At 36.9% G+C, this 25,000-nt stretch overlaps 3 protein-coding genes across 3 annotated transcripts in view; 1 reads left to right on the top strand and 2 right to left on the bottom strand.

The window, feature by feature from the left end:
• The window catches only part of LOC136849322 (WAS/WASL-interacting protein family member 1-like), a 512,887-nt gene that overhangs the window by 403,910 nt on the left and 83,977 nt on the right, over window positions 1-25,000 (bottom strand). The window lies entirely within an intron of this gene.
• On the bottom strand, window positions 6,095-6,951 carry LOC136848973 (uncharacterized). The gene is made up of 2 exons (XM_067121783.1): window positions 6,908-6,951; window positions 6,095-6,722 (listed from the first exon to the last, which is right to left on the bottom strand). Exons 1-2 carry the CDS (start codon window positions 6,949-6,951, stop codon window positions 6,095-6,097), a joined length of 672 nt encoding a protein of 223 aa, XP_066977884.1.
• Window positions 7,013-10,315, top strand: LOC136848974 (uncharacterized). The gene is made up of 2 exons (XM_067121785.1): window positions 7,013-7,127; window positions 9,876-10,315. The coding sequence occupies exons 1-2, from the start codon at window positions 7,013-7,015 to the stop codon at window positions 10,313-10,315; spliced, it is 555 nt and encodes a 184-aa protein (XP_066977886.1).

A 25,000-nucleotide genomic window follows, 5' to 3' on the forward strand; every position in this document is an offset into this window, starting at 1 on the left:
TGTATGTATGTATGTACACATGTATTATATATATATATATATATATATATATATATATATATATATATATATATATATACACTGTATAGATGTATGTATGTATATACTGTATATATATTTATTTATTTATATACATATATATACATATTTGTATATGTACATATTTCTATATATGCGTATATATACATATTGTGTATATTTGAATATATATTTATATACATATACAACATAGATATATATAAATATATATAATGTGTATATATATATATATATATATATATATATATATATATATATATATATATATATATATATATATATATATATATATATATATATATATATATATATATATATATATATATATATATATATATATATATATGCACACTTCAGACTTCCGCACAAACACCAACTTACACAAGCACTCACGCACAAACATGCTTGCTTGTGCGTATGTATTCACGCTTGTAAAATTACGCTTTCTATTCATACATTCAAAACTCCCTTGCGCATAATGTTACTCAATTGTCAATGGAACTTTTTTTTTTATGTAACTCATCTCGGTAGTGTACCGTAAACATTGATGCGGTAGCCATGTTGTATACTTGTGTGAATGAATAAATTTATGAATGAGTTAGTGAAAACGAACCATTATACTACTGTCCACTATTGTGTACTGTTGTTCCGTAAGCTACAAGGTGAGTGCGTTAGCTAAAGTAGATTTTACATCAAGTTCCTCAACTTTTAGTGTACACACACACACACACACACACACATATATATATATATATATATATATATATATATATATATATATATATATATATATATATATATATATATATACACACACATATATACTATGGCGCAGTTCATTATGATAATGACTCTTGGTAATTATTCCTATAATTTAATCATTCTCTGTCCGCACTTTTTTCTGTCCGTACTTTTTCTGTCCTCCCTCAGATCTTAAAAACTACTGAGGCTAGAGGGCTGCAAATTGGTATGTTGATCATCCACCCACCAATCATCAAACATACCAAATTGCAGCTCTCTATCCTCAGTAGTTTTGATTGTATTTAAGGTTAAAGTTAGCCATAATCGTTCTGGCAGCGATATAGGATATCCCACCACCGGACCGTGGTTAAAGTTTCACGGATCGCGGCTCGTACAGCATTATACCGAGACCACCGAAAGATAGATCTATATTCGGTGGCCTCCATTATACGCTGTAGCGGCCGTATAAAAAACTCGATTGCGCCGCATTTTTTACTTGTTTTTCATTTTCACCTGTTTCCCCCAAATGAACTTTATGACCCCAAGACCTGCAACGCCATCTGTTGACCATTTCAGAAACTGCATCATTTCCCCAGTTGCAAAACATATCTGTGCCCTTACTGGGCTTTGCAAAATTCCTTTTGCCAGCTGGTCTGACGTCAGACCAATCACCCACTGGTTATGGGAACATGTTTGGAGAATATTTTCCTTGCTTGTGAACTGGGTCAAGGTTAGGTTGAACTGTTTGATAGCCTTGTGTATATTGTTATGTATGCAGTATGTATATACGTATCTTTGTATGTATGCATATGTATATATAGATATATAACAAGCATACAAAAATTTATATTATACAAACATATATATATATATATATGTATACATATACATATATATATATATATATTAAATTTATTTATATACTTATATATATATATTTATATATGAAATATATACATACATACACACACACACATATATATATAAAAGATATATATTTATACTTATAAATTATATATATATATAACAATATATATATATATTTATAAGATATATATATATATATATTATAAATATATATATATATATCACCTCTATCTATATCTCATCTCTCTCTCTCTCTCTCTCTCTCTCTCTCTCTCTCTCTCTCTCTCTCTCTCGGGCGACAAAAGCAATCTAGCCCCTGCTCTTTCTTTTCCTTTGAGTCTTATATATTCCGTGTGATCTGAGATTCAGTTCATTAATAGTAAATCCTCCGGTCCTTTACAGCCCAGAAATAAGGCAGTGCCTTAGACAGATACGGAAGTCGAGAGAGAGAGAGAGAGAGAGAGAGAGAGAGAGAGAGAGAGAGAGAGAGAGAGAGAGAGAGAAGGAACGTGTAGGTGAAACGGAATTGAAAGATGTCAGCAATTAATTCCAGGTATGAGGTTAGCAATGGGAATAAGTGCACGGTTAAATCATGGTACGAAAAATCCAAGGCGAATGTTGAGGACCGAAGGAGGAGGGCGAGGGGGAGGAGGAAGAGAAGAAGAAAAATAAGAAGAAGAAGAGGAAGAGGAGGAGGAACAGAGAGGAAAAAGAAGAAGAGGATGAGGAAGAAGAGTATTAACACAAGCTTTTTATTTTTGTTGAGTGAATATCCCGAAGCAGGGAGAGCGAAAGGGGAATAAAAAAAATATTGCTTAAAAGCCCCCTTACTCTTCCCCTCCCTCCCTCTCGCCCCCCCCCCCCTCCACAAGATATTTTCCTTGGTTGGTTGACGTATCAACAGATTAGCTTTCAAAGCCGTCACGGGAAACCAGCAAGAAAAACTCCTTTTATTATTCACAATATGAAAATAAATTTTGTTGCCAACGCTTTGATGTAATAGTATGAATTGAGGGGGAGGGGGGGAGGTTTCGCCCTCACTCGTTTCTGTGGGAGGGAGGGAGGTCATTGCTTGTCAGTTGAAGAGGTCTTATTATTATTATTATTATTATTATTATTATTATTATTATTATTATTATTATTGTCGATTGCCGTGTTAATGCCAATGCCAACTCAATACTTGTCATTGTAACATTTCTCCTTATAGTCGCCATAATAAAACAAGTAAAAAGTGCGCCGAAGTTTTTTCGGCGCAGTCGAGTTTTCTATACAGCCGCAACATCGTATAATCAAGGCCACCGAAAATAGATCTGCCTTAAAATAAAAACTAGTGAAGATAGAGGGCTGCAGTTTGGTATGTCTGATGATTAGAGGGTGGATGATCAACATACCAATTTGCAGCCCTCTAGCCTCCCAGTAACTTTTAAGATCTGAGGGCGGATAGAAGTGCAGACGGACAGACAAAGCCGGCACAGTAGTTTTCTTTTACAGAAAACTAAAAATATTTTGATAATATTTCCTCGCTACATATTCAAAGTTTCAGTTGATATCAACTAATTACTGTTGTTGTAGCCTTTATTTCTCTTATTACCCTAAAACTAGTCTCCTTGTATTGAATAATTTGCTTACATTCTTATTCATTTATTCATTTATTTGTTAATATATCTTTTCTTTTCTAATATAAGGTTCATATTCCGAATAATAATAATAATAATAATAATAATAATAATAATAATAATAATTTCAAGTAATTTCAATGAATAAGGTCATCTTCGAATAATAATAATTTACTACTAATAATAATAATAATAATAATAATAATAATAATAATAATAATAATAATAATAATAATAATAATAATAATTTCAAGTCAGTGGCACCTTTGGGCTTGTTCCCTATGAATAAGGTTCATCTTCCGAAGAATATTATTAATAATAATAATAATAATAATAATAATAATAATAATAATAATAATAATAATAATAATAATATATATTCTCATGCTTTACAAAGATTCCGACACAGTACAGCATTCAACCTTCAGTTTAAAAGCGTCGAATAATCGATGCATCTTTGACTCCAGCAAGCAAACATGAAAGGGGGAGAGAAGCAGGTGATCAAAATGAGCAAAGCAAATGGTGGCAATCAGAACGTAGAATATGTTCGTCCGTCCATTCGCCGCGCGAGTTAATTGTTTTGCTCTCCGCGCGAGCACTTTTTTTTTTTTAAAAAACCAGCCGCCATTGGTCGGGGTGTTGAATCCCCATTCACACACACACACACACACACACACACACACACACACACACACACACACACACACAAACAGACCGCGACGCTAATAATAATTCGGTTAATGGAACCATAAATGATTTGCCGTCGGGCGTGGCAGCAGATCGTTTGGAACAATAATTGTTATCCCTCCTTTGTGCTCCTCCGAATAAAATCCCGGAGTCGATTGTGAATCCACTGTAACAGCAATCTCGACCCTCGTCATTTTTTGTAGTGTTTCTCGCGCTCTCTCAATTGCATTCGGTGTGTGGTTCTTTGTCTAATTGTTTTTCGGGAGAGGCCTTTGAAAGCGAATGCTGTCGGTAGTTTAAGTGGTCAGCGTGTTGGAATGGCACGCGAATCTACAATGGCCATTTAGTGGGAAGTTGCATATTTGATATATCTTGTACAATTGCTCTTTAGTAGGCAGTTGCATATTTATTATTTCTTGTACAATAGCTATTTAGTGGGCATTTGCTTATTTATTATTTCTTATACCATGTTTATTTAGTGGGCAGTTGCATATTTTTTTTATTTCTTATACCATAGCTGTTTAGTGGGCAGTTGCATATTTAATATTTCTTATACAAGAGCTATTTAGTGGGAAGTTGCATATTTAATAGTGGGCAGTAGGATATTTGATTTATACGATAGCTATTTAGTGGTCAGTTGCATATTTAATATTTCTTATACTATAGCTACTTAGTGGGCAGTTGCATATGTATTGTTTCTTATACAGTAGCTATTTAGTGGGCAGTTGCATATTTAATATTTCTTATAAATAGCTATTTAGCGGGCAGTTGCATATTTAACATTTCTTGTACAATAGCTATTTAGTGGGCAGTTGCACATTTAACATTTTTTATACAAGAGCTATTTAGTGGGAAGTTGCATATTTAATAGTGGGTATTAGGATATTTGATTTATACAGTAGCTATTTAGTGGGCAGTTGCATATTTATTATTTCTTATACAATAGCTATTTAGTGGGTAGTTGTATATTTCATATTTCTTAATGAGAGGAAGAAATGAAGTATTTATTGCATATTTAGTGTTTCTTATACAATAGCTAGTTAGTGAACAGTTGTATATTTGATATTTCTTAATGTGAGGAAGAACTGAAGCATTTAATCCCATGATTTTTTTTACTATTGTTACTAAGTAAGTGGCGGTAAGTATCAGCAATAATTTTTGTTCAGAGATATTCTGGGTGGTAGAACGAAGGGTTTAAGTAGTGTGTTTAATGCTAAGTAGCAAATGTAGTGGCAACAGAGGCTTAGAACATTAATATTATTATTATTATTATTATTATTATTATTATTATTATTATTATTATTGTAGTAGCAGAACAAGTAGATATAAAATCTTTACATGACTGAAGGAACCATGGCTAAGAAATTTGTATTTCATTCAAAGTAATAGATGTAGTGAAAAAGGAGGCTTAGAACATTATTATTATTATTATTATTATTATTATTATTATTATTATTATTATTATTATTATTATTGTAGCAGAAGATGTAGACAGAAAATCCAAATATGACTGAAGGCCTTGAGCCGAAAAATTATTTCTTTAAAGATTTTTATCGCAACAATGATTTAAAATGACAATTGTTATTTTCACGACTTTAATTATAATATATATATATATATATATATATATATATATATATATATATATATATATATATATATATATATATATATATATATATATATATATATATATAATGATTCTTGAGAAAAAATGGTCGCCTTTTGTGGCTTATCAAAATTACTAAGCGCTCTCTCTCTCTCTCTCTCTCTCTCTCTCTCTCTCTCTCTCTCTCTCTCTCTCTCTCTCTCTCTCTCTCTCTCTCTCTCTCTTGAATTTTAAGAGGAAATGAAAATTGTGGGTGAGGAATTTTGTAAGGAGACCCCGTCTCGGAAATTAATTACCAAATTTTTTTGGGGGGTCCTTCCGCAACATAAACAATGCAGTTTGGTTAAACCTTAATGTCTTTTATACCTCTTAGCAATTATTTTTGTGTTCCTTAAATACTTATTTATATCTTTTCCTTTATTTGCGTCGCGTTTTCGTGGTCCAAGGTTGTTTTAAGAGGCCATTTTTATTTTATTTTTTTCTCTAGAGTTTTAGGGTTGAAGTCCAAAAAATAGGACTTTAGCCTTTGTAAGTCTTAAGTAAATAAGTCTTTTTGGTGCTTTCCTCTTTCCGCCTCCACTTCAGTTCTTCTTCTCCGTCGCCTTGACTGTACTTCTTCTTCTTCTTCTTCTTCTTCTTCTTCTTCTTCTTCTTCTTCTTCTTCTTCTTCTTCTTTGTTTTCCCTTAACCTCCTTTCCATTGTTTTCTTGATTTTTTTCCCTTCTTCAATTCTTCTTCTTCCCCCATCGCCTAGACTGTTTCTCTTTTCCTTCTTCTTCTTCTTCTTCTTCTCTTCTTCTTCTTCTTCTTCTTCTTCTTCTTCTTCTTCTTCTTCTTCTTCAGTCTTTTCTCTTGACCTTCTGTCCTTTCTCTCGACTAATTTTTCTCTTGTTTGTTCATCCACTTCAGTTCTTCCCTGTAGCTTAGACTGTCTCTCTTTTCCTCCTCCTCCTCCTCCTCCATCTTCTTCTTCCTTTAACCCTCTGTCCTTTCTCTCGACAATTTTTTCTCTTGTTTGTTCATCCACTTCAATTCTTCCCTGTCGCCTAGACTGTCTCTCTTTTCCTCCTCCTCCTCCTCCTCCTCCACCTCCTCTTGCTTCTTCTTCTTTCTTCCTTTCCTTCTTCTTCTCCGTCTTCCTCTTCTTCTTCTTCTTCTCCTCTCTTTTCCCTTAACCTCCTGTCCTTTCTCTCGACTGTCCTGAGGCAACTTTGGGCCCAGTGTTGACTTTGTATTAATTGGTTCAGGACAAATAACGGGGCCAAACACAACTTTGGCTTCCTCTGTTTGCCCGCCGTATCACTACCCAGAAAACCTGCTGAATTTTTAAGCCGTCGACCGAGAATACGAGAGGCGGGAAAATGAGGGAATTTTCACTCCGGGACTTGCCATTGACCGCCTCCTCCCGAAATAAAAAAAAGAAAAAAAAAGTAAAAAAAAAAAAAGTTTAAAAATGAAAAGAAATCTGGTGCGAACATTTTTGGCAAAGGGTAAATACGAGTTTCATGGAATTAGCACCGGCGATTCGGATTGGAGTTCAAGAAGAGAACAACAAGAGCCGGCCATTGGTAGGTTGCGCCGCGAGACCGATTCTAGATGCTAATGGTTGATTAGGGGACTTTAAGGGAAAAAGGGGCTCCCGCCCCCCTTTTGACGGAGGAGGAATGACACTTCTAAAGGGTAGGGGTGTCAGGGTGTGTGGGCCAGAGGGGCCCCCTCCCCGCTAGGGCGAACGGTCGGTGGGTAAAAGTGATGCTAAAGGCTAGAGGAACAGCAGCTGGCGAGTTATGAAGTTGAACTTCTGTTGGCCGAATTGTCAATTACGGAAATTTATAAAAGGAGTTTCCGAAGGCGTATTGTATTCGGGCGTGAGTGAATGGCCTTTGTTCGCGGAAGGAAGAAGAAGAAGAAGAAGAAGAAGAAGAAAAAAGAAGAAAGAAGGAAAAGTTCGTCCTTCGGAAAGTGGAGGAGGAGGGAAAAGTTTATAGAGTTAGTTCACGTCGAGGGTACGGCATGGAAGGAAAGGAGAGAGGTGGGAGTTGGGGGAACGCTCTCTCTCTCTCTCTCTCTCTCTCTCTCTCTCTCTCTCTCTCTCTCTCTCTCTCTCTCTCTCTCCACTTCCTTTACACTTCTTTTTCCCTTCCGTCCTCCTCTTTCTCTCGACCGAAAAAGGAATGCGAGGAAACAAGTTGAACATTTGTCCTTGGGTACTGAAGTGCCTAAAGCTCTTAAGGGAGGAGGAGGAGGAGGAGGAGGATGTCCACTCCTTCTCCTGTTCCTCCTCTGGAGCAAATGAAGAGGAAACTTTCTTGGGGAAGAGAGAGAGAGAGAGAGAGAGAGAGAGAGAGAGAGAGAGAGAGAGAGAGAGAGAGAGATTGCTTTTTTATCTTGAGAGAGATGTGCTTTTTATCTTGAGGGAGAGTGAGAGAGAGAGATGTCTTTTTTATCTTGAGAGAGAAAGAGAGAGACTCCTTTTTTATCTTGAGAGAGAGAGAGATTGTTTTTTATCTTGAGAGAGAAATAGAGAGAGATAGAGAGAGAGAGAGATTGCTTTTTTATCTTGAGAGAGAGAGAGAGAAAGGTTACTTTTTATCTTGAGAGAGAGAGAGAGAGAATTCTTTTTTATCTTGAAGGTGAGAGAGAGAGAGAGAGAGAGAGAGAGAGAGAGAGAGAGAGAGAGAGAGAGAGAGAGAGCTGGGGCTGTATCCACTAGGGTAGGCATGTCAGGAAGGGCTTGGATTCTCCCCAGGGGGCGGGGCAGGGGCGGGGAGAATGAAGGGAGAGAGAGCTGTCATCATCTCGGGTGTCCTGAGTTGGACTCGAGAGCTTCTGATGCTGCTGTCTGGAGAAGAGATGGCGGTTATCTAAGAGGAAAATGGCCCCAAACAAATTGTCGCGACAGGGAGCTAGGGATGAGGATTACAGATGCTCAACGGACGAACAAGAAGGAGGAGAGAGAGAGAGAGAGAGAGATGGTTTTATTCATCTTGAGAGAGACAGACAGACAAACAGAGAGAGCGAGATAGAGAGAGAAAAAGAGATTACCTTTTCATCTTGAAAGAGAGAGAAAGAGAGGGGGGAGAGAGAGAAAAGATTGTTATTTTATCTTGAGAGAGACAGACATACAGAGAGAGATTGCTTTTTTATCTTGAGAGAGAGAGAGACTGATTTTTTATTTTGAGAGAGAGAGGGGAGAGAGAGTGCTTCATTTATTTTGAGAGGGAGAGAGAGAGAGAGATTGTTTTATTCATCTTGGGAGGGAAAGAGAGATTGCTTTGTTTATCTTGAGAGACAGACACAGAGAGAGAGAGGAAGATTGCTATATTGTTCTGTGAGAGACAGAGAGAGAAAGAGAGATTGCTTTGTTTATCTTGAGAGAGAGAGAGAGAGAGAGAGAGAGAGAGAGAGAGAGAGAGAGAGAGAGAGCGGCTTCCTCTCCGGGGTCTATAAAAGTGACAGTAGTTGTTATATGTGGGATCCTTGATGATCGGCTGTCCCTCGAGGGAGAAAGAGATGATGATGATGATGATGATAGAAATGAAGACTTAAGAAGAAGACGCCATTTTTCCAGCATTTCATCTTAGGACACATTTTCTCTCTCTCTCTCTCTCTCTCTCTCTCTCTCTCTCTCTCTCTCTCTCTCTCTCTCTCTCTCAAGATGAAAAAAGCAATACCTCTCTCTCTCTCTCTCTCTCTCAAGATACAAGACGCAATCTTTCTCCTTCTCAAGATAAAAAAGCAACCTCTCTCTCTCTCTCTCTCTCTCTCTCTCTCTCTCTCTCTCTCTCTCTCTCTCTCTTTGAGCACCTTCGCCAGGAAACTTCTGCCCTGTATCAAACTTACTTAGTAAATTGGTCCTCGTCAATTGTAATATTTTTATTAGGGAGTTTGGTGCTGGAAAAAAATCGTATATGGTTCGTTTAGATTAGTCCTTTATTAAAAGTATTTATGTGTGTTTCACCCCTTCCGCCACCCCCCCCTCTCTCTCTCTCTCTCAAGTTTTGATGGTGAAAAAACTTAACATGTTTTGTTAAAATAGCCTTTTTAAGCATTTTGGTATATTTTTTCCATTCTCTCTCTCTCTCTCTCTCTCTCAAGATAAACAAAGCAGCAGCCTTGGCGTTAGGGTTTTATCTTGCCCCGAGGAGAGAGAGAGAGAGAGAGAGAGAGAGAGAGAGAGAGAGAGAGAGAGAGAGAGGGTAAGTAAAGAAAGGTAAGCGGAGAAGAAGTAAAGTTAAGCTTCGTATATACCAGGACGGTCAAAGAAGGTTCAAATAATTACTCTCGGCAAGAGGTACTGAGCTCTGGGCTCTAAGATGATGATGGTGATGACAGTGATGATGGTGATGGTGTTGGCAGTGACGATGGTGATGGTGTTGGTGGTGATGCTAATAGTGGTCATGGTGATGGTGTTAAAGAAGTTGGCGGTGATGATAAGGGTGATGGTGATGATGTTGATAATGGTGATGATGATGGTAATGGTGATGATGATGATAGTGATTGTGGTGAAGATAGTGATGGTGTTGATAATGATGTTAATGATTATGGTGATGGTGACTATGGTGATGATGATGGTGATGCTGCTGATAATGATAATGCTGATGGTGATGATGGTGGTTATGATAATGATGGTGATGCTGCTGAAAACGATAATGGTGATGGTGACAGTGTTGATAATGATGGTGATGATAGTGATGGTGTTGATGATAATGGTGATTATGGTGATGATGATGGTGAAGAACTCCCGCAGTCTTAAGAGGTAGCTTGTAAACTTTGTCATTCCCCCCATTGTTATCATGCTTAAACACTCTTCATTATTCAGCAGCTCGTCAGTGTGTGTGGAGAGAGAGAGAGAGAGAGAGAGAGAGAGAGAGAGAGAGAGAGAGAGAGAGAGAGATCCTTTTTACGTAGTTTGCTGACGACACCTTTTCTATTTGGCAAGTCGTCATAATATATGCAATTCTTTTAGGTGTGTTTTTGTGTTCTCTCTCTCTCTCTCTCTCTCTCTCTCTCTCTCTCTCTCTCTCTCTCTCTCTCTCTCTCTCTTCCGTGATAAGAAAAGTATAAACAAGAGTAAATAGCCACGATGAGAGTGAAACAACTGAGTGCAAGATCTTTCGCCTTCACCCAATGTCATTTTCAATCAACTGCTTGAAAATGCCTTTGAATGAAGGTAAAAGATCTTACACACTATTTTTACAATCATTTCTTGGTTATGTGTATACGTGTCTGTGTTTGTGTGTACACGTGTGTATGTGTGTGTAAACATTGTGTGTGTTTGTCTGTATGTTCATGTGTGCATGCAAGCTCACTTGTTCATATACATTCTCTTGCATTAATGATTGTTCCAAAGCAAAGTCATTTTATACCACAAGGAATCTTTACCATCTTGCATGCCACCACATTTGCATATGTTTACCAAGAAAGCACCATTGACTTAGGAGATGAGTAATAATGAATTTTTAATTCTACACAGTCTCGAACATGGGAACAGCAAGGCCAAATACAGATGCTTCGCTAACAAGTTTTTCGTTTGGTTATTTTCCCCTGGGTTTATGTTTCTCAATTTGAAAACAGTAACAAATATAGCAGAGTATTGTGAATTTTTGTGCATTTTGTGCATGTGTATGTTCAGCATATATACATATATGTATGTATGTATGTATGTATGTATATATGTATGTATGTATGTATATATATATATATATATATATATATATATATATATATATATATATATATTTTGCACTTAAAGATTCTTATAACAATGTAAATTTCCGATTATTTCCGAATTCTGCTCTTATGCTAAAAAGCAAATGAATATAGGCTTAATATATATTTCCCTAGATGATGGCAAAACACCATTTAAAACTGGTAAATTACATTAGAAGTATATAAATAAAAATTAAGGTAATTCTTGCTGCTATTTTTGAAGGGATTGAGGATTAATTTTGCCACCAAAAGTCTCGTTGTTTTTATTCATGTGAAAGGTGATTTGTGTTAATATTACTAATGCCTAATGGCCGTGTGCCACTAGGTATTTATGGCCAGTCGCTTTCCATTTATTGCAGCCTTGACTCATGAATCATATTTTAAAGGCCCTTGGCTTAGGCTGTTCACATGAAAAAGCATTTTGTGCCAGTGGGATATCCTTGTATCTGCTGTTGTGCAAAGTATTTAAATCATTTAAATTTGCGAGCCCATAAAGGTAGCTTTTAAGGGCCACTGGTTGTTCTTTTGATTAAACAAATTCGTAACTACTGTCAGTTTTTGCTTTTGGAAGATAAGTACCCCACTGACCTGTTACTAGGTTATATAATGTACATATACCAAGGCTTAATTTGGTGTAAAACGGCACAGCAATAGGGTTAACCAGTTTGTATACATTATAAGAACTTCGTTATGGTGTTCATAACAATTCTGATTCCCATCCTCTCTGTTCATCTATCCATCTCTGTCTCAGCATGTTACTAATTATATGTCAATAAACCGAGGCTTAATTTGGCTTAAAACGGCACAACAACAGGTTTGAGTAATTTGTGTAAATTGTAATAATTTCATCATGCTTTTTTATTAACAGTCTTGATACCCATCCACTCTCTCTCTCTCTCTCTCTCTCTCTCTCTCTCTCTCTCTCTCTCTCTCTCTCTCTCACGGCATGTTACTAAATTGCTGAGTGTACGTAAACCAAGGCTTAATTTGGTACAAAACGGTACAACAATAGTTTTAGCCAATTTTTCTAAACTGGGATCTCTTCTCTCTGTATTTCCCTGTATTTCCTCTCACGTCTTCCTAATGAACACCTTAATATTCTTTGGAAGCTTGAATGACAAGTCAGTGGCCCCTTTGGTGGGCTTGTTCCATATGAATAAGTTTCATCTAATGAATGATAATAATAATAATAATAATAATAATAATAACGTCATTATGCCGTTTATAGCAATTTTGAGACCAATCCACTATACTCTTGTCTTTCTATCTCTTTCTCAACAGACTGCGGACTTCAGTACATCTCAGTAACTCTGTACAAGCCACCGAGGACCAGCTGACCCCAGATTGAAAACTGCTGCAGAAGCTCTAGATTTGAATCAAGGGAGTGACGAGTGAGGGTCTAATGTCGCCACTGGGCGCTGATTTGTTAACAGATGAGATTCTGCGGCACGTTCTCGTAGAATTTATGCTTTTTTAATCACCGAACTCCTGATTCAAGCCACGCACGTGAGGTAAGACTTTCTTCATAAATTTACTTGGTAAATGTTGAGCTGACCCTCTTTCTCTCTTTTTTTTTATGATTTTGTAAAGGGCACAGATGCTTCTAAAATAGCCAAGGATATTTGCAGTTTAATTTTACATAATTTACTTCAACAGACTAACATTCAGGTTTTCGGGGTCCAAGTTGACTTGACTGATAAGAGTTATGTTTACCTTTGTAGTGTAAATTATATTCTATGGTTGAATTGTTATGACTGACAGGTCATAAGCAAGCATGTCCCAATACAGTATAACGAGAGTACATGTATTCAAGCTTTCGTTCAAGCTAAGCTGCAACGCATTACTACCCTAAAAAAAATTCTCTTATTTTAATAATTTACTTATATTTTTGTATATTTTTTATTTATTTGATAATTTATTTTCTCTTTTCTAATAACTGATCTTTCTGTATTTTCTGTTACCTACTGTTACTTTTTTCAAGTGAATGTCATATTCTTTGGAAGCTTGAATTTCAATAATTGCTCCTGTGGACTTGTGTCATGTGAATAGGGTTCATAATAATAATAATAATAATAATAATAATAATAATAATAATAATAATGGTTTTAAACGCTGCTATCTTCGAGTGCGAAGCACAGACGATCCTAGTGAATAAAAACAAAAAAACATGACTATGATAGCGATTTCCTTTTCCATGGCCCATGGCAAAATTATGTTATTTTTTATTTTCCTCCTCCGCGGACTTTTAGTTTCGACCTTTATAATTTGATCTCATATTTCACGGAGTTTCACACACCCTGCCGTTGGCGATAATGGGAGGAATGTGGGCTGTAAAATTATGAAAAAGGAAAAAGGCTATTTTTGCAATATCGAGGGTTGAAACTTGAGGTCATGAAATTCGACTGAGAGGGGGAGGGCGAGGAAGGGTTGGGTGGGGTTACTTCTGAAATTTATGTGGGTGGAGTTAGTTTTCAGTTTTTTTTTTTTATTACAAAGGTTGCAAGAAACATGCAAAAATGAGACGTATTCATACCAGTTTTAGTTTTCTGTAAAAGAAACTATTGAGTTTGCTTTGTCTGTCCGTCCGCACTTTTTCTGTCCGCCATCAGATCTTAATAACTACCGGGGCTAGAGGGCTGCAAATTGGTGCGTTGATCATCCACCTTCTAGTCATCAAATATACCAAATTGCAACCCTCTAGCCTCAGTAGTTTTGATTTTATTTATGGTTAAAGTTAGCGATGATGGTGCGTCCGATACCACTGTAGTTATGTGCCAACAACACAGGACACCACCAAGCCGTGGCTGAGAGTTTCATACAACATTATACGCTGTACAGAAAACTCGATTGCCCCGAAGAAACTTCGGCTCATTTTTTACCCGTTGTGTGTTGCACATTGTTTACTTCTCTATTCTTCTACAGCAGTTTTTGTTCTAAGGATTTCGTTGCTATGTTCTTACGGAGCCTTAACTCTATCTCTATCTTAGTTAACTCTATCTCTGTCATAGTTGGGAAGCAGAACCCTCCTGAAAGGCATGTATGTTGAATATTAATGCAGTATCATCACCATTAAATTTTCCTTAGAATATTTTGTAAACAGTGTATAATACTAATTTCACCAGAAGGAAGGCATCTACTGAGAGCACATAAAACTGCTATGTGCAGAGTCCCCACACTAGATAAAAATACCAAATGTCTCTTCGATGGGGAAGTTACAATGACTGAAACTCGAGCTAGGCATATTATATACTCGAGATTGCATCTATGCTCTTCCTTCTGAGCTACGAATGGCATTTAATATTCAGTTCGCTCTGCCTCCGCAATATCACCGAAGGGGAATTATAAATGACAAAAGATTCGGCACTTGGAAGATTCGAACGTCTGACAGTCTGAATCGACGACTATAGGGACGGTAACCATTCAGCTTAATTTTTGCAAATATGAAAAATGTCATGATGTATATATATATATATATATATATATATATATATATATATATATATATATATATATATATATATATATATATATATATATATATATATATATATATATATATATATATATATATATATATATATATATATATATATATATATATATATTAATTTATTTATTTACATGCTTTTTCCCTTATTGTTAAGTGATTGTCTTCCGAGGGTGCGAAGCATCTTGTTCTCAGTAGCTGATATTATCCAGAGGAAAAAGATTATTGCTTAAAAGGGGAATTATTCCGTGAAAAACAAGATTGTACCCGAGACCCTGTTAATCCCTGCGCTGCTAAATTTAGGACAGAAACACATCTCGCAAAAACATTCCGCAGTCCTTAGTGCCTCATTGATTTAACGAAGCTGTTATGTGTGTTTTTTTCTTCATGTGCCTGTGCTTAATAATCCAGTAGTATTCACTTAAGGTACAGTTTTTTTTGGTCGAATCATCTTAGCTAGGAATCGTTGCCATAGAAGTACCTTCATTTTAGTTTTCTGAAAAGAAAACTATTGTGCCGACTTTGCCTGTCCGTCCGCACTTTTTTCTGTCCGCCTTCAGACCTTCAAATCCACTGAGGCTAGAGGGCTGCAAATTGGTATGTTGATCATCCACCCTCCAATCATCAGACATACCAAATTGCAGCCCTCTAGCCTCTGTAGTTTTTAAAATTTTATGCAAGGTTAATGTTAGGCACAATCGTGCTTCTGGCAACGCAACAACACAGGCCACCACGGCCGGCTGAGAGTTTAATGGGCCGCGGCTCGTACAGCATTATACCGAGACCACCTAAGAATAGATCTATTTTCGGTGGCCTTGATCATACTCATATTCTGAATAATAATAATAATAGTAATAATTATAATAATAATAAAAATAATAATAATAATAATAATAATAATAATAATAATAATAATAATAATAATAATAATAATAATTAACCTAACATATGTGAAAATGTAAATAAAGGCAATTCTCTCTTCTTCGTGGTATTGCCTTTATTTATATATTCATCACGTTCCATATTTTCGTGATTCAGTTATAAATGTGGGAATGTGTGTAAATATGGTGTACATACATATGCACAGTATACAAAAATCAAAACATTCAGCTATTTCTAATATCGTGGTCTTCAAGTTAAGGAAGACGAATCCAAGATGGAATAAACCAATTTAAAATCGTCTTCTCTCAGATATAATGATTATCCCAATTAGCGACTGCATTATCCGCTAAGGTCCGCTTACGCTTACGGATACTGCAGAGCGACTCCTCCGAATTCATCATTTATTCAGCAGCGCCATTATTTCACTTCTTTTTGTCGTGGTGGCCCGTCGTGGCAGAGAGAGAGAGAGAGAGAGAGAGAACACACACACCAGTCTTCTTCTTCTTCCAGTTGAGCATATGTTTTTGTATAAAGAAATTCCATTTTAAGAGAGAGAGAGAGAGAGAGAGCACATTTTTTTTATAAAAAAATTCTTTTTAAGAGAGAGAGAGAGAGAGAGAGAGAGAGAGAGAGAGCGTATGTTTTTATATTGAGAAATTAATTCTGAGCATATGTTGTTGTATAGATTCATTTTAAGAGAGAGAGAGAGCATATGTTTTTATATAGAGAAATTAATTCTGAGAGAGAGAGAGAGAGAGAGAGAGAGAGAGAGAAACAGAAACAGAAGAGAGAGAAAAAGCGAACGAACCAGAGAGGGAAAGAGAGCAGACCAAAGATAGCGCGACAGCGATTGAAATACAGAGAGAGAGAGAGAGAGAGAGAGAGAGAGAGAGAGAGAGAGAGAGAGAGAGAGAGAGAGAGAGAGAGGCATTGCCGCGTATTAAAACCATCATGTACTGTAATAACACGAAAGCGGCAAATTGGTCCAACTTTTTTTATCCCGAGTCTCTTCTTACGCATAATGAAAAGTATCGCAAAAACAAAGGGTGGGAAGTAACCATATGGGGGTAGTTCCGTCAGTGCAACCCCTTTCGTTCCTTTTACTGTACCTCCTTTCACATTCTCCTTCTTCCATCTTACTCTCCACCCTCTCCTAACAATTGATTCATAGTGCAACTGCTTTGAGGTTTTCCTCCTGTTACACCTTTCAAACCTTTTTACTGTCAATTTCCGTTTCAGCGCTGAATGACCTCATAGGTCCCAGAGCTTGGTCTTTGGCATGAATTCTGTATTCAGTTTAAAAGGTGGGAAGTATGCGAGAACGCTGAATTTAATTTGTACATTGTATGTCGCCTGAAAGATAATAATTTGTTTCTTTAGCGTGGAACGTCAGTCGTTAGAAATAATGATATATACACTGTTAGGGTGACATTGTTTGCAGGACCTTTGCCTTAGGGTATTTGTTTGCCGTATTCTTTGCTTCTCCTCCCTAATGGCGTATCATTTTGATGAACAGGCTCGAGTTTGTTTTAATGAGGCTTACCAGAGAAAATGTTGACTTTCACAGGAACTGTGTCAGCGTCACGAAGTCATACTTCAGTTGGAAAGTTCTTCATGACAATTAATATTCATCTTATGAATAAATTATATATTCCTTTGCGTTCCATTTTACAATTTTAACACCGTAGGGGGTTTAGGGCCCTCAGTACACCTCATACGGTACACCGTAGGCATTACTTATGGTTCTTTGCAACGTGCCGTCGGCACCTAGCTGCAACCCCTTTCATTCCTTTTACTGTACCTCCTTTCATAATCTCTTTCTTCCATCTTACTTTCCACCCTCTCCTAACAATTGGTTCATAGTGCAACTGCTTTGAGGTTTTCCCCCCGTTACACCTTTCATACTTTCTTACTGCCAATTTCCGTTTCAACACTGAATGGCGTCATAGGTGCCAGTGCTTGGCTTTTGGCCCAAATTCTGTATTCATTTCAGTTCATTTTATAATTAGAATTTCATTATTGTTTTAAGGGCTTTCGAGTTTTCTGTAATGTGGTTCTCAGATATGGGCAAATATAATTTTTCTTTCTTTTTAGTTAAAAAGTTATGGCCAAAGGCAAAGTCTATGCAGAATCTATGGTATTTGGACCCATAATTTCAGTTTCTGGCAAAATCTTCACTTAACAAAAGTTTGACTGCAATCCCTCCAAATTTGAATGAAATCCCTCCAGGTTTAACTGAAATTCCTCAAAGCTGGATTGCAATACCTCCAAATTTAACTGAAATCCCTGTAAGTAGGACTGAAATCCCTCCCAAATGCTGAAATCCCTCCAAGTTTGAATGAAATCCTTCCAAGTTTGACTGAAATCCCTCAAAGTTTGACTGAAGTCCTTTCAGGTGTGAATGAAAGCCTTCCAGATTTGACTGAAATTCCTCCAAGTTTCACTGAAATCCCTCAAATTTTGAATGAAATCCTCCCAACTTTGACTGAAATCCCTCCAAGTTTGACTGAAATCCTTCCAGGTTTGACTGAAATCCCTCAAAGTTTGACTGAAATCCCTCAAAGTTTTACTGAAATCCCACAAAGTTTGACTGAAATCCCTCAAAGTTTGACTGAAATCCCTCCAACAGCAGTTCAGGCGGACCAGTTTGGACTCGGTAAGAAGACAGTCACTTTAGAGGACAAACGTACAGACTTTGTCTGTGGGAATTGAGAGTACACAGAGCCAATTTGCAACGGAAGTTTTGCAAAATAAACATCGAAGAAGAATTTCTGTGCAATAATTCATCCATTTGTGAAGATATGCAGCAGTAGTTTTGTTTTCCTTACACTCCTTATTTTGCCATGGACCGTCCTTCCCCTTTTATATACGATGCAAAATAATAAAAGCTAAAAAAACCTGTGTTATTCCCTCTGCACATTTCGTACATTTACCTCTATTTCCCCGTCCCGGCATTATTACTTATTTATATATATATATATATATATATATATATATATATATATATATATATATATATATATATATATATATATATATATATATATATATATATATATATATATATATATATATATATATATATATATATATATATATATATGTATATATATATACTATATTTATATACTACGTTTCACGTGCTCCCTCTTTCCTTTCGTCCGTCTTTTATCGCATTTCTTAATTTCCAATTTCCATTCCACCAACTCCCATCTCTTTCACGTCGATGTATCCCTGTCAAAAACTCATCTCGCCATCTCCCTCTCCATATGTTTCTCTCGTTTCCCGAGTCTCCCAGGATTTTTATTCCCTTTTACCTTATATGTTATTCCACCCCACTCATTTCTCTCTCTCTCTCTCTCTCTCTCTCTCTCTCTCTCTCTCTCTCTCTCTCTCTCTCTCTCTCATGGCTCCCCGTTGGTGGATGGAGACCACTCTCCAGTATGTCCTGGTACCAGCATTCCCTTCTCCACCTCCCAGCATTCTCTCTCTTTCTCTCTCTCCTCCCCACACATACACGATTCCTTCTCCCTCCCCACCCCTCTCTCTCCCTCCCTCTCCCTTCCCCCTCTCTCTCTCCCCTCCCCACACACACGATTGATTACTCTCGGCTCACATGTGGGAAACAATATTCTCTTAAACGACGTGGACAAATACTGGTCCCAACAAACTCTACGGGTTGAGACTGATAGTTTCGTGGTAACAGATGGGGGAAGTGGGAAAGATGGCTGAACAAAGGAAGATGAGAGAGAGAGAGAGAGAGAGAGAGAGAGAGAGAGAGGGTAAAAGTGAAAGTTCAATGTTTAGCCATTATTTTTATGCTATATTTTTATACTCTGAACCAATGGCTTTCCTTTGCATGTAAATAATTGTCTGGAAACCGATGTATTTTTTTTTTTTGGACGGGGATATAAAGATGGTTGAACAGAGGAGAGAGAGAGAGAGAGAGAGAGAGAGAGAGAGAGAGAGTTCAATGTTTAACCATTCTTTTTATGCCATATTTTTATACTCTGAACCAATGGCTTTCACTTGCGTCTAAATAATTGTCTAGGAACCGATGTATTTTCCAGTTTTTTTTGACATGGATATATTGAGAATTGCAGGAACGCGCGAGGCTAATTCTATCGCATAGGAATTCTAGGAACGCGCAAGATTAATTTTATTGTACAGGAACCCAGAAACCTTTTGGGAATCCTTGATAAACATTCCAAAATTCTCATAAAACGGATCCGGGCGCCTGATTACGCTGTTGACTGCGCATATTAAGCTGAACGAACGAACAGTTATTATGAGTCGGGAAAATATTAGAATATTAACTCTCGCAGCGGATAAATTGCATTCCATCGCAATAAATTGAATACGTTGCCTTCGTGGGCGATGATGTTCTTCTGATCCGCGCATTTCAAATAGATTAGCCCAGACTCAGGTGGGAGCGTTTTTTCTTTATTTTATTTATGTCCCTTTTTTAGTTTTCTGTAAAATGAAACTGTTGTGCCGGCTTTGTCTGTTCGTCCGCACTTTTTTCTGTCTGCACTTTTTCTGTCCGCCCTCAGATCATAAAAACTATTGAGGCCAGAGGACTGCAAATTGGTATGTTGATCATCCACCCTCCAACCATCAAACATACCAAATTGCAACCCTCTAACTTCGGTAGTTTTAATTTTATGTAAGGTTCAAGTTAGCCATGATCGTTCTTCTGGCAACGCAACAACACAGGCCACCACGGCCGGCTGAGTGTTTAATGGGCCGCGGCTCATACAGCATTATACCGAGATAGATCAATTTTCGGTGGCCTTGATTATACGCTGTACAAGAAACTTCGGCGCAGATTTTACTTGTGTGTGTGTGTTGTTTTTTTTTTTTTTTTTTTTTTTTTTTTTTTTTTTTTTTTTTTTGGCGAAGCAACTCCAAGGCGAGATCTTAATCGAGGCTATGCGCGGCCTGAACTAATTTATCAAAGGATATTGCGAGTAAAAAAGAGAAAATCGGGGTATCTTGGCTAAGGGGAAAAGTTATATTGAATGCGTTTTGGAAATGGGTTTTTAGATCCGCGGGATGTTTTATCCGATATATGGTCGCTGTTGAGGATGAAGGCTCGAGTTGCCTGTCAGTTGGGCTGGGTGCTATAAATTGGCCTCAAGGGGTTGCTGTTTCTCTAAAGTGGTTCGGTTCCATGTACTGCTTAGGAATACAATCGCTTTAATTACTGGCAATTAAACTACGCATGCGCGGACACACATACATACATACACACGCGCGCGCACGCACGCACTCGCGCGCGCTCGCGCGCGCTCATATAGATGATGAATGGGATTTTGCAATTATATATTGACATTACATGTATATCAACTCAGAATGCTTCATGTAAGAGCTTTAAAATGGTACTCCATAGTGTGGAGAGAGAGAGAGATTTTTATTGCAATCCATTATTGTAGTGGTAATATGAAAAGCTTAATAATAATTAGGAGAAAAAAAGGAAAGGAGTACTTCATATTAGAGAGAGAGAGAGAGAGAGAGAGAGAGAGAGAGAGAGAATTTCAATTGCAATCCATTATTGGAGTGATATGAAAAGTTTGATAATAATTAGGAGAAAAAAGGAAAGGGGTACATCATATTAGAGAGAGAGAGAGAGAGATTTTAATTGCAATCCATCATTGTAGTGGTAATGTGGAAAGCCTAATGATAATGAGAAAAGTGAGAGAGAGAGAGAGAGAGAGAGAGAGAGAGAGAGAGAGAGAGAGAGAGAGAGAGAGAGAGACGGTTCGAAAATGTTTTATTCAACCATCACCCACAGCTCTGTTTTGAAACTGAAACCAGGTATGAATTACTGATAATCGTCGCGTCGTATAATTTCTGATGCGCTGTATTCCGGCGCATCGTCCTGGGACATTATATATATATATATATATATATATATATATATATATATATATATATATATATATATATATATATATATATATATATATATATATATATATATATATCGTATATATATATATGTGTGCGTGTGTGTGTATGTGTATGTGTGTGTGTACCTGCACTGTACTGTCTTGTTCCTAGGCCACAGATGTGGTAATTTGTGGTCGGAATTCTATTTTGCCATTAATTTGGGTCCAGTTCCGCTTGCTCCGAGAGTCATAGGAACGCCGACGTCATGAAGAAATACCACCTGGGCGTTTAAATGTAGAATTGTCAATGGATTTTACATTGACTTGTAAATATGATACGTGCTGGTTGTATTTGGTTTTTATTGATTGATTGATTTTTTTTTCTTTGTAGGTTGTGCACGTTTCAATGGGTTTTTGTATTTTTTTCTCATAATGTCAGTGATGAAGTATGTTAAATATTTTGTAATTTTTCAGTGTTATGTTTTGTTAAGTATCAAATTATTTTAGTTGTATATACATAAGTATATATATATATATATATATATATATATATATATATATATATATATATATATATATATATATATATATATATATATATATATATATATATATATTATATCTATATCTATAAACTGTATATATACACATACATATAATATACATATATATATATATATATATATATATATATATATATATATATATATATATATAATATCTGTATACACACATACACACACACACACGGATAACAACACTCTTGGCCATTCATTCCACCCGTCCAGCATGTTTTTGTTCGTCCCTTGTTCACGGTACGTTTGATTTACACCCTATTTCACTCCGTATTCTTTCATTCCCTCCGTTTATCCCGACCACCTTATCACATTCCAGTCCCCCTCTGTTTACATTCCTACCACATGTACTTTCTGTCCCTCTTCACCTGTGGAATATTTGTGCTCGTAAATTTATGTGGCTGACAGTTCATTGATACTCTTCAGTCACACATATTTTCCTTTGATAATTGTGCTTAAAAAAATTCGTGCTTTACAAGTTCATTGATCTTGTATTTTTACAAATTCAAGTTCAAATTAAAATCTGTATTCATATGCAGTTACATATAATTACATGAATTTGCATAATATAATGCCAAATATCTGTAATACACCTAACACATTCTCCATAATTAAAGTTAATTATATTTTTTATCTATAATTTACTTACATTCATATGGTACAAGTAAAATATCATAATACACTGAGAAGTCTCCACAACATAGATTATTGTTTTGACTTGAATTTTTTTTCGCAAAACTTTCAACCCAGGACACTTTTCAGCTTTTCATTATAGGCTTTCTGACAGTTTTGATTCTGTCTTTACAATTTGTCGTTTATATTTGGAGAGAAGAAGAATAGAAGGAAATAAATTAAAAACAGTAGCCACTCTTCTGAACGATATATATTGTTCCAAGGCATGCAAGTGTTAGGCTTAATAAACCATATAAGTGATAATCACTGACATATGTTACGCTAACATTATATGAAAATTTAGATTAGGAATGGCTCTAAAATAAAATGGTTCCAGTATCTCACCAACAAGAACCCAAGGTTCGATCCCATGGGTGTCTAAACGTCTTGTGGTTCAGTGCCTAAAAAATATATTCTGCCCTGTGGTGTGTCATGGTCTTGCTACAGAAGGGCTAGCAGCTTCATCCCAGAAATACGTGGGGGGAAACAGACATTCATTACGCTCTGGAGATACCGTCTATGAGAGAAAAGAATTTGATATCAAAACTAGATTGTTGTCGAGGAAGAAGGAAGGGTATCAATTGCAGCCTTTTCCAGTGTTGATTGACGTTGCTTCAATAATAACCCCTGGAAAAGCATTTTTTTTTCTATCGCCTTTTGGTGCGCGTTCCTGCCTCGGTGTCTCTTGTTAATGTCAGGTTTCTCCTCCTCCTCCTCCTCCTCCTCCTCCTCCTCCTCCTCCTCCTCCTCCTCCTCCTCCTCCTCCTCCTCCTTCTTCTTCTTCTTCTTCTTCTTCTTCTTCTTCTTCTCGTCGTCCTCCGTGAATATTTCATTGACGACTACGCGCCTTACTTAATCGTGGAGGAGGGGGAGGAGGAGGAGGACGGTGTCTTCCCACGCCTGATATATTCTCTTTAACCTTCTGTGAACGTCATTCCCATTCTGTTTGATCTTTGCTTTCTTCCCCGTCATCGCCGTTGTCATTTTTTATTAACATCATCATCAACGTGTTGTTTATATCATTATGGTTATTAATTATATGGGTTGTTATTATTTTATATAGATGTCGATGTATGGTAGGGTTCTCTAGCTTAGAATTTGCTTGTAGTGTCGGGTTCTGTGGTTATGTATATGATAATTTTTCTGTGTTTATATACATCACACGGTGTTTTTTACTTTTTTAGTTTTATTTAAGCATTATTAGTAATTATAATAATTTTGGGGATGATTATTGGTAATAGCGTACTCTTAAAATTATTGCATTAGTTTATTGCTGGTGGTTGTAATGTTGTTGAAAATGATTAGATGTTGTTATTCATTCTCTCTCTCTCTCTCACACACATACACATACACAAGCGCTCTCTCTCTCTCTCTCTCTCTCTCTCTCTCTCTCTCTCTCTCTCTCTCTCTCTCTCTCTCTCTCTCTCTAGAGTCGTGCTGCTGCAACTTTTTAAAACCCGCCTGTCTCTTTGGAGCCAGAATTTTGCGCCCCCCGTATCTTTGAGCCAATGGTTTGTAAATATGTTTGGCCATAGTTTGTCATCCCAGCGTGATGGGCAAGGATGATGGAGAGGACTTAGGAAATGTATTCTGGTTTGTGTCCAGCGTCCTGGCCGAGGGAAGCGTGTTTTGATTCGGGGAAGGGCGTCGTTCCTTTGGTGTATGGGCCAATACCTGTCCAATCTGGTTATTGGCTCGTCGCCTGTGTGTAGGGTTTACGCGTTCGCTTATTTACAAACAGATAAATAAGACGCGACTCGAGGGGGAAATATTGTGAGAATATAGTCGAGTTTAGTCTTTCACTAACTGTTCTTTCACTTTTTTTTATCACACCGCTTCAAAAAACTAAAATCCCAGTAGGGGAGGAGTGCCGTCAGTCCACGTCGAGAGGTTTGCTGTAGGCGTTACTTGAGGTTCTTTGCGGTGTTCTTTCGGGTCGTAGCTGCAGCCCTTTTCATTTCTTTTACTGTACCTCCGTTTATAATCTCTTTCTTCTAGCTTGCTTTTCACCCTCTTCTAACAAGTGTTTCGACATTGCTTTCAGCGCGGGGTGACCTCATAGGTCCCAGCGCTTGGCCTTTGACCTAAATTTTATATTCCAGTTCCAATTCAAAGACCTGAATGGATTGGGAGAGCTGAGTCAGGTTCGTTATTATTTTCAGCGCTGGATGGCCTCATAGGGTTCACCTTTTGAATAATAATAATAATAATAATAATAATAA

Source organism: Macrobrachium rosenbergii, chromosome 20 (assembly GCF_040412425.1).
Source record: "Macrobrachium rosenbergii isolate ZJJX-2024 chromosome 20, ASM4041242v1, whole genome shotgun sequence".
NCBI classification, from domain to species: domain Eukaryota; kingdom Metazoa; phylum Arthropoda; class Malacostraca; order Decapoda; family Palaemonidae; genus Macrobrachium; species Macrobrachium rosenbergii.